Raw genomic sequence first — 15,333 nt, 5'->3', positions numbered from 1 at the left:
TTGACTTTTCACAGTTTTTATATTTCAGTAGGTTGTATGTCCATAGTGTTTGTATGTGTTCTATGTATAGGGACTTCCATAATCATGGAACTTCTATAGGTCTAACCAATTATTTCATTGTATCTCTCCTGGGATGGGTTTTGGTTAAAGTCTAGTGATATTATCTAATCACATACACAGGCACTATAAAATGAATGACATAATGAAGGCAAAGAGGCACAGCAGCAGAAAGCAATCGCTTCCTTCCCCTACACAAAACACACATACTCATAACAGTTGTTCCGATATGTATTAAGAAGCTGACAGTCACACTACTTTAATATTCCTGGTGTTATCAATTTGGCATTTTCAACCAATTAAGGAAGAAATCCATAAATTTTTCTATGGAAAGGGGCAGAACGTGCAGATTTGAATGAAGCCACTGGCGATGCCGACATCCGTAACTTGGGGAGTGATGAGAGCCACGGTATTGACAGCGTTCCTCAGCAAAATGTATCAACGTATGACTGTGAAAACCATTTATAACACTGACAGGGAGATCAGATGATAGAAAAGGTCTCAAGTTTGCTTTGAAAACCCATCGAAACCGCTGGTAATGTTTTGATGCACAACCAAACTGTAAAACTTTACAGTTATCCATACTGAGGCAAACTTATTGCTCCTGAAATAAATTGTTATGGATTGCTAGCCTTTATTAGACTTCTGTGCAGCTTTCAATCATTTCGATAATAACCAAAAAAAAAAAAAAATGGGTTTACACTCAGCCATATGTCTACCTGTTTAACAGGAACACCTTTGAATGTGGTGTACCACAGAGCAGGAGGCTTGGGCCTGTATGGTTGGCTGTTTTTTAAATGACCTTCCAATGACCTTGAAAACAGATTGTGTAAACTTAAAAAGTATAATAATAACCCCTTTACAAGGAGCTTAAGTAAGACCATGAATAAAAGCTTTAGTTTTAGAATGGGCAACTAGCAATAAGCAAACAAACAAATAACCGAAATATTACACAAATAAAGCATTGTGTTTGGTATGAACCCTTATCAACAATATTTATTCATGATGGCATTGAGCAGACTACTGCTGGGTGACTGCGTAAACCGCAAGCAGACAAGGACAAAATATCAATATATCATTTATATTGATACATATATATTGAACAGAGTCTGTATGAGGTGTTGATTTTTTGAAAGTATTGAACTGTCTGTTCAAACAGTTGACACACATCTAAGACACCCATCCACACAACACAGGGATATGCAACCAGAGGTCACTTCACTTCATTTCCCCAAGTTCAAAACCAAGCAAAGGTATGAAGAGAGCCATACCCACAGTGCATGGAACACTTCCAGTCCAAGTGGGGGGGGTAGAGAACTTCGAGTTCCTGCTGTCCACGTCACCAATGAACATGGTCCACGCAATCTCAGACAGTTGAAAGAGCTCGCATCAGAATATCTTCCCTTGGGAGGCTGAAAAGTCTTGGCTTGGGCCCTCAGATCCTCAAACGAGTGCAGCTCCACCACAAAGACATCTTGACAGGCTGCATCTCCACTTGGCATGGAAACTGATAGCAAGTTGCTTTCAGAGGGTGGTGCAAACGTCTAAGTTCATGACCAGGGTCAAGACCTCCACAACGGGCTGTCAGAAAAAATCCATTTAAAATAGTAAAAGACCCAGCCAACCAAGCTATAAGCAATTCTTTGTACAGGCATAGCGTGCTGTACCAGTGTTTCAAGTCCCTAAATATCAGAACTTTGAACAGCTTCTAACCCCAGGACAAAAGAATGTTAAACAAGGCTGCCAAATTAAAGATAATCAATGTAATTGTCTCTTTTTGCACTATCCCTTCAATACTGTATACATGCACACCCACTCTGTCCACACCCACACACACACACAGTTACAATCCACACACACTTGGCTATTTATAACATGAACACACATTTACACCAATTTGCTACACAAGAAAATATATGACATTAATACTAATACATTTAATCCCAAGCTAGGGAGGTTTTAAGCTTTTGACACATAACTTTTCCTGAAGGAAATAGCATTCCCCTCTTTGATAAGAGTCAGTCTTTTTCCCCAAAGGCTAAAGGCTGCTTTACATTCAACATACTCAAAGCCCACAGAACATAGGACGTCGCAGTGTAATTTCTCGGCATTAAATTGGTGGCTTATTTTCCTACGCAAGAACAGAGTATGCACGTGTGACATAATTGAGGCCTGGAAAACTAAATGTAAGGTTTCCTGTCTACAAGTTAAAACATTTCAACATAGAACACCAGACTAAAAGCTGAATATGCACGTCATTTATGGTCAGAAATAATGTCACTACACTCAAAAAGTGAGCATGGGGCCCTCTTGTTGGGTAAAAGCTACTCTGCCGCGTAACCCAAGCCCCCTAGTGGACAGACACAACATTCGGGGGGCCTTACCTCCGGGTGGAACGCGACAACGCTGTTGTCAGAAAAGGTTTGCTCAGAAGCTTGTTCAGCTCAGAAGACTGGACTCTGCCCATGAGCACTCACACGTGTATACCTACCCATGTTACCTCTTCAGCAGCCTTTAAATCAAAAGACACTAACCTAAATGACCCCTCTGATTGATAGATCTCAGCTAAAAAACGAAATAACGTGCTCCATCACTGTAGACGGCCCACTCAATTTCACTTACTGCTCCGGCGGTCGGAGCTGTCAGACGTTTCAAGACCACGAACCCAGCAACTGGTAATTATTTTATGAACAGACCCTGTCTCTCCGTTTCTAGTCCACTGCCACTGATCCAATAAACACATTAGAACTGAAGCATTATAAATAATGCAGGCTGAAATCCTACTCTCTCATCAAATCCCCCTTTTGTCCTGACAGACGCAAATGAGGTTGACACCTCAATAAAGGATCGTGTGAGCATTGTGGTCATGAATGGTCTGTTGCCACCAGACAATGGATCTGACACCAGATGAAAAGCTGCATAGGAACCATCTAATGAAATCCAAGAGACGCGCTACCAACGAATAAGCGCAACAGTAGATCGATATAATCACATCAGCTGGAAAAAGGGAGGGGAGGAATCTGTCGCAATGCTGTCAATAATACAGTGCATAGATGACACACACGGCTGGCTAAAATGAATCCGCTTTTAATCCTTCAAAAAATAAAAATATTCTTCCACAGCATTTGGGACCATGCTATAATTTCCTTTACTGCACAGTATAGATCCGTCATGCCCTCAGATAAGTTTCACATAAGTTAAAGTACTGAGCGGAATCATTATTTTGGGGAGAATGTTGAAGGTGGGAGAGGAGAGCGAGCACTATGAGCAAGGTGGGACGGCAAATAAGTGTGAAATCAAATTCAAGGTCTTTCAAGTACCTTTTCAAGAACCACTTTCATATGTTCATGGACATCCTCTGAACAAAGTAATATCACTGTATATTGTTTTAAGATTTCAAGCAATTCATATTGACAGCATCAAGTACCCTCTGCGTAGGCCTACTTAACAAGAACCGAGAAACCAGCCCAGGTATTCACCCTGGCATTGAACTACACTTCTCTTTCATTTATTTTACTTCACAGATTAAAGACAGTCCAAACCGTATCTCTCTAACATACATGCTTCAGAAGCTACAGACGAATTACTATAATTTTGCTGGTTTAGAGTGAAAGTGTCATCACAGACACCAACTACGGTCACCGGCCCGTGGAATTCTGAACCACATGGGTATATTTTAAATTGAATGACGTTTGAAGTACTTTCTCCAGAAATTGGTCTGTTAAATGATTATAAACTATAAACTGTAAATGTATGTTTTGTGACAGACATATTTTAAATATATGTTATGTATTTCAGAATGCATAAAGACATTATATTTTTGGCAATGTTATTTTTTTGATTAAAATTGAATTAAAAAACATAATTGTAATATAGGAAACCTAATCATAAGCTGAGACTGACTGTTTATTGTACATCCGTCTGCCATCTTTATTATATGCCTTTATAATGTGTATGGCAGTATATTGCTGGGAGACAGTAGGACCTGTTGTGTACAGCTAAAAGTTGGCATTATCTATGATTAGTTTCTTGAAAAACTAATATTTTGCATAATAATGATTCTCAATCTCTTTCAGACAAAGCATGGTGTATCTGCAAATTAAATTATATCCTATCTGAAGTGCTGAATTCAACACTGTTTTTTATTTTCTAATTATAGCATTCTTATCTGATCACCATTTCCTGGTTTCAGACCAATGGCAACTTAAAACATAATTTTAGCTTGTTTTTTAATAAATGCAATATCTGCATATCAATTCAGCTCAAGACAGGAATGGAGAATGTAATGAAAAAAATATCCAGCAATCAAATGAATCAGTTGGATTAAACTGATTGTCTTGAGTCCATACAATTCATACAAATGAGATGAGGAAAAGCCATCATTCTCTCCTATTCCTTTCCAAATGTTACACATACACCTGCATGCAAAACATTTGTGCATTGTGGGTGAGGACTAATTGCAAACCGTGCCTGGTGTTTTGTTTGAATGAGAAACTGATTGCAAATAAGGAAGTTATTTCTATGCCGTGATGTTTTTTTACAGCTCAAACATTTGGAAATGTTTTAGCGCTGTCCACCTTTTTACAATCAAATTGTAGTCTGCAGACACTCTTATACAGAGCAACTCACAGTAAGGGCACTTAGTATCGTAAAATAGGTTTAGAGTTACTATAACACAGTAACAGTAAGGAGACTTAATATGGTAAAATTAGGTTAGAGTTACTATAACACAGTAACAATAAGGGCATTTAGTATCGTAAAATAAGGTTAGAGTTACTATAACACAGTAACAATAAGGGCATTTAGTATCGTAAAATAAGGTTAGAGTTACTATAACACAATAACAATAAGGGCACTTAGTATCGTAAAATAAGGTTAGAGTTACTATAACACAGTAACAGTAAGGGCACTTAATATGGTAAAATAAGGTTAGAGTTACTATAACACAGTAACAGTAAGGGCACTTAGTATCATAAAATAAGGTTAGAGTTACTATAACACAGTAACAGTAAGGAGACTTAATATGGTAAAATTAGGTTAGAGTTACTATAACACAGTAACAGTAAGGGCACTTAATATGGTAAAATAAGGTTAGAGTTACTATAACACAGTAACAGTAAGGGCACTTATTATCGTAAAATTAGGTTAGAGTAACTACAACACAGTAACAGTAAGGAGACTTAATATGGTAAAATTAGGTTAGAGTTACTACAACACAGTAAGGGCTCTTTCCCCAGTGCAGTAGGCAGCAGCAAAGTCAGTGCTAAAGGAAGTTAAAAGCAAAAACAAAACATTACTTTTAAAAATAGTCTTCTCAAGGCTGACTGAACACTGTCAGAGTGACTATTGGGTTCTTGATCACCCCCCCCCCCTCAATCACTCAATTTCAGGGAAGTAAAACGTCTTCTGTTTAAGAATGATGGAGGCCATTGTGTTCCTTGGGACCTTCAATGTTCCAGATATGGAAACATCTCAAGGATGATCAATGGAAAAGGATGCACCTGAGCACAATGTTAAATATCAAATCCGATCCAACAGACGAAGTACTGTAGCTCAAATTGCTGAAAAAGTGAACACTGGTTCTGATAGAAAGGTGTCAGAACACACAGTGCATTGCATCACAATGGGATCCTGAGCATCTGACCTGGACCACGGTGCAATGGAAGAAGGTGGCCTGGTCTGATGAATCACGTTTCCTTTTACATCACATGGATGGCCGGGTGTGTGTGCGTCGCTTACCTGGGGGACACATGGCACCAGGATGCACTATGGGAAAAAGGCAAGCCGGCGGAGGGAGTGTGATGCTTTGGGCAATGTTCTGCTGGGAAACCTTGGGTTCTGCCATTCATGTGGATGTTACTTTGACACGTACCACCTACCTGAGCATTGTTGTAGACCATGTGCACCCTTTCAAGGCAACAGTATTACCTGATGGCATTGGCCTCTTTCAGCTGGATTATGGTTCAGGAATGGTTTGAGGAACACAACAATGAGTTCAAGGTGTTGACTTGGCCTCCATATTCCCCAGATCTCAATCCAATCGAGCATCTGTTGGATGTGCTGGAAAAACAGTTCTGATCCATGGAGGCCCCACCTCGCTTACTGACAGGACTTAAAGGATCTGCTGCTGACGTCTTGGTGCCAGATACCACAGCATAGGATGCAGGAGAAACGGGCAGCAGTAAAGACCTGATAGACTTTGACAAGAGCCAAATTGTCATGGCCAGATGACTGGGTCAGAACATCTCTGAAACGGCAAGGCTTGTGGGGTGCTCCAGGTCAGCAGTGGTGAGTACCTACCAACAGTGGTCCGAGGAGAGTCAAACCACAAACTGACAACAGGGTGTTGGCCCCCCAACGAAGGCTATCTTGCCTGGTCCAAACCGACAAAAGGTCTACTGTGGCACAGAAAATCTTAATGATGGTTAAGGGAGGAATGTGTCACTACACACAGTGCCTCGCACCCTGCTGCGTATGGGACTGTGTAGCTGTGGACCCGTCAGAGTGTCCATGATTACCCCTGTCCACCGTCGAAAGCTGGCACGGCACTCCAGATTTGTTTTCCTTTTTTTCTATTAAAAGCTCCTTCCTGCAACCCTTAGACTCTGCATTTGCCTCCAACTCCCCATAAATCGTGACAGTTTTTTATTTTGAAAGTTATAGTATAGATATTATAGGTATGTAGAGCCAACTGTATTTTAAATTGGGTCATCCATGTCTTGATGCATACTTGAAAAAGAATGAAGCTTAGACAATTAATTGAAATCATTTGTAACAGAATGCTGTAACATCATTCAGAATTTGTCTATGCCAGTGCAACATTAATTATAGCAACAAAACAATTGATAATTGAATGGATAATATATTTTTTAAATATATGGGAGCATTCATCGTCCAACTGTTGACTTCACCAGCATCCTAACTATTAACATCAAAGTCACCAATCACCACTTTAGAAACTGGATTCCGCTCTCAAATTTTCAGACCAATCACTTACATGCATCTCATTATCACCACAACACCAGAGGGCACGGTAACAGCATCACATTGAAAGAGCGCATTTACTGCTAACATCTCTGATGACAGCACATTAAAACCACCTGCTCAGTTTATTGCTGAGACTTTTCATGCCCAACAGGGGACCCACGCAAAATTGTTAAAACCACACAGACTGGCTTGAGCCTGAAACAGCTATCGGATTCAATTACAGCTTTGTGCAGAAGAAAATCCCAGTTAACCTCAACAGGAGCTCTCTCTATGTTTGTGTGAAATGCATTCCACATTGGTTAAGGTGAACTGACAGCGAAACTTAATGATTTCCCCCTTTGGAGAGATTTAACTTATTAGTCTGTGTCTGCTGTTGCACACACCCAGTCTAGGCTCCTTAAGAATGCTCCCCAAATACACAACCTTCTTTATTGCGGTCCAAATGTTATTTGCATTACATGTTTATCTGACACAGGATTTTTATTTCAGCGAATACACCACAAGTATTGATATTATAATGCTCTCACCATAGTCTCCAGTGAAAGTATTGATATTATAATGCTCTCCCCATAGTCTCCAGTGAAAACATTTATATTATAATGCTCTCACCATAGTCTCCAGTGAAAGTATTGATATTATAATGCTCTCACCATAGTCTCCAGTGAAAATATTGATTATATAATGCTCTCACCATATTCTCCAGTGAAAATATTGATATTATAATGCTCTCACCATAGTCTCCAGTGAAAGTATTGATTATATAATGCTCTCACCATAGTCTCCAGTGAAAGTATTGATATTATAATGCTCTCACCATAGTCTCCAGTGAAAGTATTGATATTATAATGCTCTCACCATAGTCTCCAGTGAAAGTATTGATATTATAATGCTTATTGATTATATATTATAAAAATAGATTGAGCAAATTAGGAGTTCCCATTCAAGGCAATTAATCATTCATTTTAGTCATTGCATTTCTATGTATTCAGTCCTAATCAATAGTCAGTATCTAGGTAGAAAACCTGTAGAAAGCCAATTGCCTGGCAGGGGAAGGGGGACAAAATACCCTCCAATCCTGTTCCATCTTGATTCGATTATCGCTGATTACACCACCTATCCTGAATCACCACTCCAGCGGCACCAACAGACTTGTTAACTGGGTCGATATAGAAATACAGATAATAGAAACTACTAGTACCTGGTTAAGATCATGGGGCAGATTCCTATATATTATACCCAAGTATAAAGTAGAATCAATGGTTGCATTTCGGTAAAATGAATAATAGTATTTCAGTCAAATCAATAGTAGTATTTCAGTATAACCAATAACAGCATTTAAGTAAAATCAATTAGTATTGATTTTAATAGTACTGGAACACAGGTCTGAAGCCAATTACATACAGTGAATTATAATTAGGGCTGTATGGCCAACAGCAATCATTTATAACAAATGTTGACATCATCGCAATGTGACAGCAACAATGTGAATGAGTTGACTTGGACACACCCCCAAGACAACAACCCTGTTACACAACATTAGACTAGGGTATAACTGGGCGTTGTCAGGAAGCCAAATCTTAACATTTTACTGCAAAAGATATTGACTGTAATTAAAGGGGGGGGGGGTCTTAGCGGCTTATTCCAAACCAAATAGTTAGTTGTAGTTATTAAAGAGGTCAGAGCGATCCCAAAAAATAAACACATCTTAATGTTCACTTCCTACAAAGTTCACTTCCTACAAACCTAAATATCCATGTAAGACCGTAAACAAACACTGGCTACCAGGACTATCCTCTTTTAACACCAACCCTTTAGTACTGGCGTCATGGAAAAAACACTTGTGATTCATTGTGTACATATTCCTTGTTTAAAATGTGTCCACCATTTTAGACAGTGACTATGAAAAAAGTATTTGTTGTTTATCAGCTTGATATTACTTTCAAAGTATGAGAAAAATCTGAGATTACAATAATTAAAGATTGCATGGGGATACTGAAATCAATTCATGATCCTGTGACCCAACACATTGTTTTACAAAATGCATATATAGGAAATACAAAAACAATCTCATTGATATTATATCTGCAATTCGAAGGCTTAATACGCATTACCGGTGTCTTGTAACTTTATTGAGTGCAAAATGTTCTGGCCATGGGTATCCCCGCCAAATGAACAGGTCTATTTGCCACGATGTTCCTGGACCAATCTACTTAATCAGTGATGCACTGACCAATACATGATCAACCAAGGCCTGTTAGGATTGCATTGCATAACATTACTGCCACTACAACTCAGTCCATTCTTGTCACTGGTCTGTTTTTTTTTTACGAACCATGGGAAAGAACAACTTTAGTCGTGTTCTTCATTTAAGGTGACCTGACATCCCTGTTTTCTGACTATAGCTCTTTGCTGAAATGTCCCTAGTTAACCTAGAAAAGAAAAATCCTCTGAAATTAAATAGCGGATGATATTTTGGCAATCTGATGTTTTGGTCTAATCGAGAACTGAGAAAAAACATTTTATATCGCTGTACCAAACTCGCCTGCTCCCTCAGACTTTTGATGGGCTGGTTAGATCAGTGATGTGTTGTAAGCAGCCTCGGTGAAGAAAAATATGGCACATAGCCTAGAGTTATTATTTTTGTTTCTGCAGCTAAATGTACTTTGCATACATAGGGCTGCCTTGATTAGAAAAACAAGGACACATATCTCCCTTGTTTCAAGCCCACTGCCCTCTATCAGATCATCTCGGTGGATGTCAATATAAATGGAATAATTATGCAAAGCACTGTGTTACGTGAAGTAAGGCACATTTCTCTCCTGTTCCTCTCTCATTTACCGTCTCCCTCAGTCTAAAAAGGTTATAATTGCAATATTTTCAATCGAGAAAGCAAATCACTATTGGGAGTAGAGGCAGCGGCCAATCTGTTTATTTTTTCAGAAACACACAGCTTTTTCACCCAATGAAACACAAGCAACTCCCATCTCCACGCACAGCAACACACAGTGACACATAATGACTGAAAAATGCAGACATAACAAAAGTTCAAACATGACTTAAGTGAGTCTGGGACAAGCATTCTTCTACACTCAAGCTATCAGCTACTTTGCAAAATAAAATCAGACATTCTGTCACCCTGGTTTAGCCATTATTGGCTTAAAAAGAAAAACCTAAACAATATCTGGGAATTCATTTCTAGTTTTATTGACCCTGTCTTGTCTATTTGTGGGGTGCATGTCTTTGCCTATTGCTCCATGATTAAACAATAACTATCCTATGAGTTGATATAAATACTTTGAAATTGCACAAAACCTGGTGAAAACTCAAAATAAAGGTAACATGACAGGTACGTAATATATTGTTGTGAATCATCATTAAGTACTGTTTATCATTTGTATGCATCTAGCATTTTGTATACTGTATAATATCAAAAACTGTGCGGATCTTTTCCTTGTACACTAGGGACCTGGGGAAATTGCATGGGAGAGAAGAAACAAGGTTGCCTATTTGAAAGATAGTAAAAGTAGCTTGCAACATCTATTATTTTTTGAAGGTCTGTCTCATCCAAGAGAGGTCAGACACCCCTAAAGTGAGCCTGTGAAGTGCGTTCTACTAAGGTGAGCCTGTGAAGTGCGCTCTACTAAGGTGAGCCTGTGAAGTGCGTTCTACTAAGTTGAGCCAGTGAAGTGCGTTCTACTAAGGTGAGCCTGTGAAGTGCTTTCTACTAAGGTGAGCCTGTGAAGTGCGTTCTACTAAGGTGAGCCTGTGAAGTGCGTTCTACTAAGGTGAGCCTGTGAAGTGCGTTCTACTAAGGTGAGCCTGTGAAGTGCGTTCTACTAAGGTGAGCCTGTGAAGTGCGTTCTACTAAGGTGAGCCTGTGAAGCGCGTTCTACTAAGGTGAGCCTGTGAAGTGCGTTCTACTAAGGTGAGGTTATGACGTAGGTTCTTCTTTTTCTTAATATTAATGTTTGGTTTCAGGGGCAATTAAGATCTGAGTCACCCGGTCTATGGCTCCACTGGTGCTCTGTATCCAGAGAAATAAATTAAGATATGATGGTGCCACAGTTATTTAATAAATCCCTTTTCCGCCATTCATTATATTTATAGAATGCTTTTAAGCTGTGTGTTCACATAGGGGATGTATATTTAGTAATACAGAGAAAATAAAACTAAGTCCCAGGTCTCTTTCACATATGAGCCCTTGACACACCAATGAAAACACCATTATTTTTTTTTATATAATAAGACATACATTAAGAAAAAACATCATATTTAACAATAAAAAGATTATGCATAATAAATGCAAAATATCTAATTGGCACAGAACATTTAACTGAAGGTCACTGAAGGTCACAAAAGGTTAAAAAGCTATTTCACCTAGTTCTGAATTGGCCTGCAGTCTCTCCAGCACTATCCAGTCATGAGAGCGTGTTTGGTAACTTCTGGTCTTCCAACCACATTTCTCTGTCAGATATTAAGTATGTTTTTGAATGACCAACTTATATAAAAACATCAACCAAGGACTGGCACTTGTAGGTATCAGTGACTCCTAGCCAAATGAAACACATAAAAGAAAGAGATGTGTAAAAATGCACCAGTGATAAAACACAAGGCCAAAGTGCACAAAAATATCCTCATCATAATCTAGCAGTGAAAATGTTGTTTCCACAATCTTTTATATGAATCTTAATTTCCTGTAAAAAAAACTAATTTAATTTTGATAACTCACAAACATGTTTCAAAAAACAGATTTTCATTTGAACAAATCCCAAGGTATTTGCAAGAATCAATACGTTCTGGAAAGAAACATTTACACTAGGAACCTCAGGGTCATCCAAAGGTTATGGAACAAGGAAACTGCATGTAATTGTATTTTTTATGTGCATTTAATACCAACCTCAGTTCCATTACTGACTTTTGAAACAGTTGGAAAATTACAGCTTGTTAAACAGAGGGAGCCACAGTGTATAGTACCGTGTCATCAGCATGAACAAGAAATGCACAATTTCTTAAAGAGTTACAGACTTCATTAATATATATAGTAAACGATATAGGAGTACAAACTGAACCCAGTGGAGCTCCTCTGTGGACTACAAGAAATGAAGATAAAAATCCATCAGCTGCAACAGCCTGTGTTCTGTCATTAAGGTAATTTGGAAACCAGAGGCAAGTGTCCTTGGCCAGGCCCAATGAAGACAGCTTTTTCAGTAAGACTGAGTGATCTACTGGATTTGAAGAGGGATGACGATATTGAGATAGGGCAATAATTATCAAGGATACCAGTGTCGCCATCCTTATGCAGTGGGAGCACATGAGCGGTTTTCTACACTTTAGGGATAATGCCCAAAATGTATGTTGGGTTAAATATATTAATTGGAGCTCCAGAGATAATTAGAGCAGAACTAACCAATAAGCCTGGATCTAGCATATCAGCGCCTGTTGTTTTCTTATTGTCTATATTAAACACACTGTACGGTATTCCGTTTGTGCAGTACCTACAGAGAACTGGATAAAGATGATAATGATAATAGTAGTTTGCTATCAAACACAAAACCATATACTAATGGGGCAAGTTGTCATCTGTGGTATAACCTCAGTGCTGTTAAGAAATAATTGTTTTCTCCGAATCCTGTCATGTTTATATTGTAAGATCAAGCTGATAAACGACAACTTTTTTGGTGCATCACTGAGAGGGACAATAAATCTGGAGAGCACAGTACTTTCCTGATTTTTAAACAAAAGTTTGAACTATGTATTGTGCAATAGCCTACACGTGACTGGGTTAGCTTAAAGCAAGATATTAGTGAAATGAATGGAATGTTGTAGATTTGGTGAGCCTCAATGGGAAGTCACCTAACATGTGGATACTGTGAGACAGTGGCTAGCTTCAACATAGGAACATAAGAAGGATCTTTGACCGGTAAAATTAAAAGAGAGGAAGTGGAGATCTTGGCATCTATATCTTCCTTTAACATGCATGGAGACAGAGCTTAATCAAGAATCTGACCAATGTCAGAAGTAATTAAGAGTTCAGTCTGTCTCTGATGACAACCCATCTGATTACTTCTTCGTGTATTGTGTCTGTGCCATGGTTGTGAAGGTCATTTTCTTGGCAATCGAAACCCTTCCTTCTCAGAAAAAAGCACAAAGACGTCTTGAGGTCCCCACCATTCAGAGGGACATTACCCACTGCCATTTGACACAAGGGGCCTGGTTTGATGTGCTACGCCGTAAATCATATCGGGACCAAACATGCAGCATTCACCGCAGGCGGGAGGTGAGGTGATTCCAAGATCCCAAACCCGTTTCCCCTTGCTCGGGGTCCCGCTCGCTATTCCGAGGTGGACCGAGGCGGCTTGTGGACTAAACACGCCAGCGGGTGTTACTATTCAAATGGGATGTAAATGCTCTATGACAGGTTTCCCTTGAAACTTTAGACACACACACACACACCTCCAACTGGCCACCTTTGGTATGCGCATACCGATCAGTACCCCTATGCATGTGGATAAGGAGAACACAGGTTCTGCTGTGTCGTGTTCTTATCTGCAGGGGCACCTTTTGGAGGTTATTTTTCCTACAGGCAGATTAACACATCCTATAGGTTGAAGTACCGTGGAGTGACTATCAATTGCCGTCAACGGCCAAAAAAATAACTCCACTTGTCCAGGGAAAGGCCTTTTTTCCGTCTCTTGTCAGGTGCACTCCTCAGTAGAGCCAAGCTGTCCACCTCAGTCAAGGTTCAGACTTGGAGCTCAGTGGAGCGAGTGTATATCTCATTACGCTCTAGAAACTGCCTGAGGCGGGGTCGGGCGGCTGCAAAAACGAGCCAAAGATGTCAGCTGAGTGAGCGGTGGATAGACCGAGTTGACTCGCAATGTGAACGACCACTCCTCACTGCTATTCATTGCTTCGTCAACGGGTGCCGTTTCTATCCTTCCCCTATTCAGATTTGTGGCACTGTCGTAGAATGAACATCCAATTTCACTCTGGTGTATGTTCTTCATTGTAATTCAAAGGAATTCCCCGAACAAACAGGCTAATTTAAAATGGAACTAGGAATGGACAGATGGATAATGCCCCCCACGTTGTCTTTCCCCAGCCAACTGTGCACCGCATTTGCTCTGCAGGAACAAGATATTGGGACTCAATGGTGGATTGGAGCACAGACCTCCAAAGGTCTGTGCACTGCTCTGATGCTAATCTAAAATTGCATACAGCAAACTGGCACATACTTTAATTCAACTTTTACTGTGCCAGTATCACAGACAGAGAGAATCGAAGAGAGACAGATAGAACCAAAATCAGTAGCTTTACCTGGGCCAGAACAGAAGGAAGCAATTACACCCAGTATGCAGATGAAACTGAGATAGGGCATCCACAAATACTGGTGCTGTAAGAGAAAGAGAGATAGCAGGGTTAGCCTAATTATTCTTCGAGAGCTTGTGTACATCAATTAGAATAGGTCCATCCGCTCTGCTTTATGTCTCTAGGCCAGAGTTGGGCAACTTTAGTAGAATTGAAGCAAACTTTCTTTAGAACACCAACATTGTCTTCAATTCTCTGCTAAATTCAGATTTTTCTTAGCCTCCATCCTGATCCAAGTTGCCCATACCTTGCTAAGCAGTGAACCTGATTAACAGTTTTAATATTCAGAGTAGGGTTATGAATGTTCGTTCTCCATAGGTAGCTTAACTGTAAAGGTGCTTGTTTACTTGTCTCGCAATCTAGCAATTTCTTGTGATTTTAAAGGTGCCTGTGATTTTAATTGTGGTTGTTGGCTGGTGAATGTGTTCACTTCTAGCGCATAAGTACAAGTTGAAGGAGTAATGAAATAACACTCAGAATGTCTTCAAAGATCTGCTTGAAGGAAAAATTTTGATCTTCGATCTCTCCAATCTCCCACTGATTTCTAATCTACATAACTACCCATGTAAATCAATAATGAGTAAGCCGAGTAAGAGAAGGGTCAATATCATTAAAAAGCTATTTTTGTCCATTGGCTTTTTTGATTAGGGGAGTGAAAGGGAAATGCCTAAAGAAGTGTATTAATATTACATGAGTACAGCTTAGAGCTCCTGATTCAATTGTCCTCTGCAGACAGACAGAGAGACTAAATCATTTTATTTGCTAAGGACATAATGGGCCATGAATTTCCTTAACTCATTATTATTTACTTTACTATCACTTTCATCATCTCCATATTAGCGTAAACAAAATTGACTAGACGAAGTCAGAATGTTAAACGGCATCTGCGAAACTGTCCGGAGTCAAAGCTCAGGACCCGGG

At 39.5% G+C, this 15,333-nt stretch overlaps 1 protein-coding gene across 7 annotated transcripts in view; it reads right to left on the bottom strand.

Moving 5' to 3' along the window:
* The window catches only part of slc2a9l2 (solute carrier family 2 member 9, like 2), a 117,264-nt gene that overhangs the window by 23,710 nt on the left and 78,221 nt on the right, over positions 1-15,333 (bottom strand). For all 7 annotated transcript variants that reach the window (XR_004574654.1, XM_034287380.1, XM_010880799.4 and 4 more), the window contains one exon: positions 14,362-14,437. Coding sequence is in view for 6 of the 7 variants with exons in the window: in XM_034287380.1 (XP_034143271.1) it covers positions 14,362-14,437 (76 nt within the window). In the remaining variant the exon portion in view is untranslated. The remainder of the gene's footprint in view (positions 1-14,361; positions 14,438-15,333) is intronic.

Source organism: Esox lucius, chromosome 17 (assembly GCF_011004845.1).
Source record: "Esox lucius isolate fEsoLuc1 chromosome 17, fEsoLuc1.pri, whole genome shotgun sequence".
Lineage (NCBI taxonomy): Eukaryota > Metazoa > Chordata > Actinopteri > Esociformes > Esocidae > Esox > Esox lucius.
Note: the sequence above shows the minus strand (reverse complement) of the source record. Positions and strands in the feature narration are given on the sequence as shown.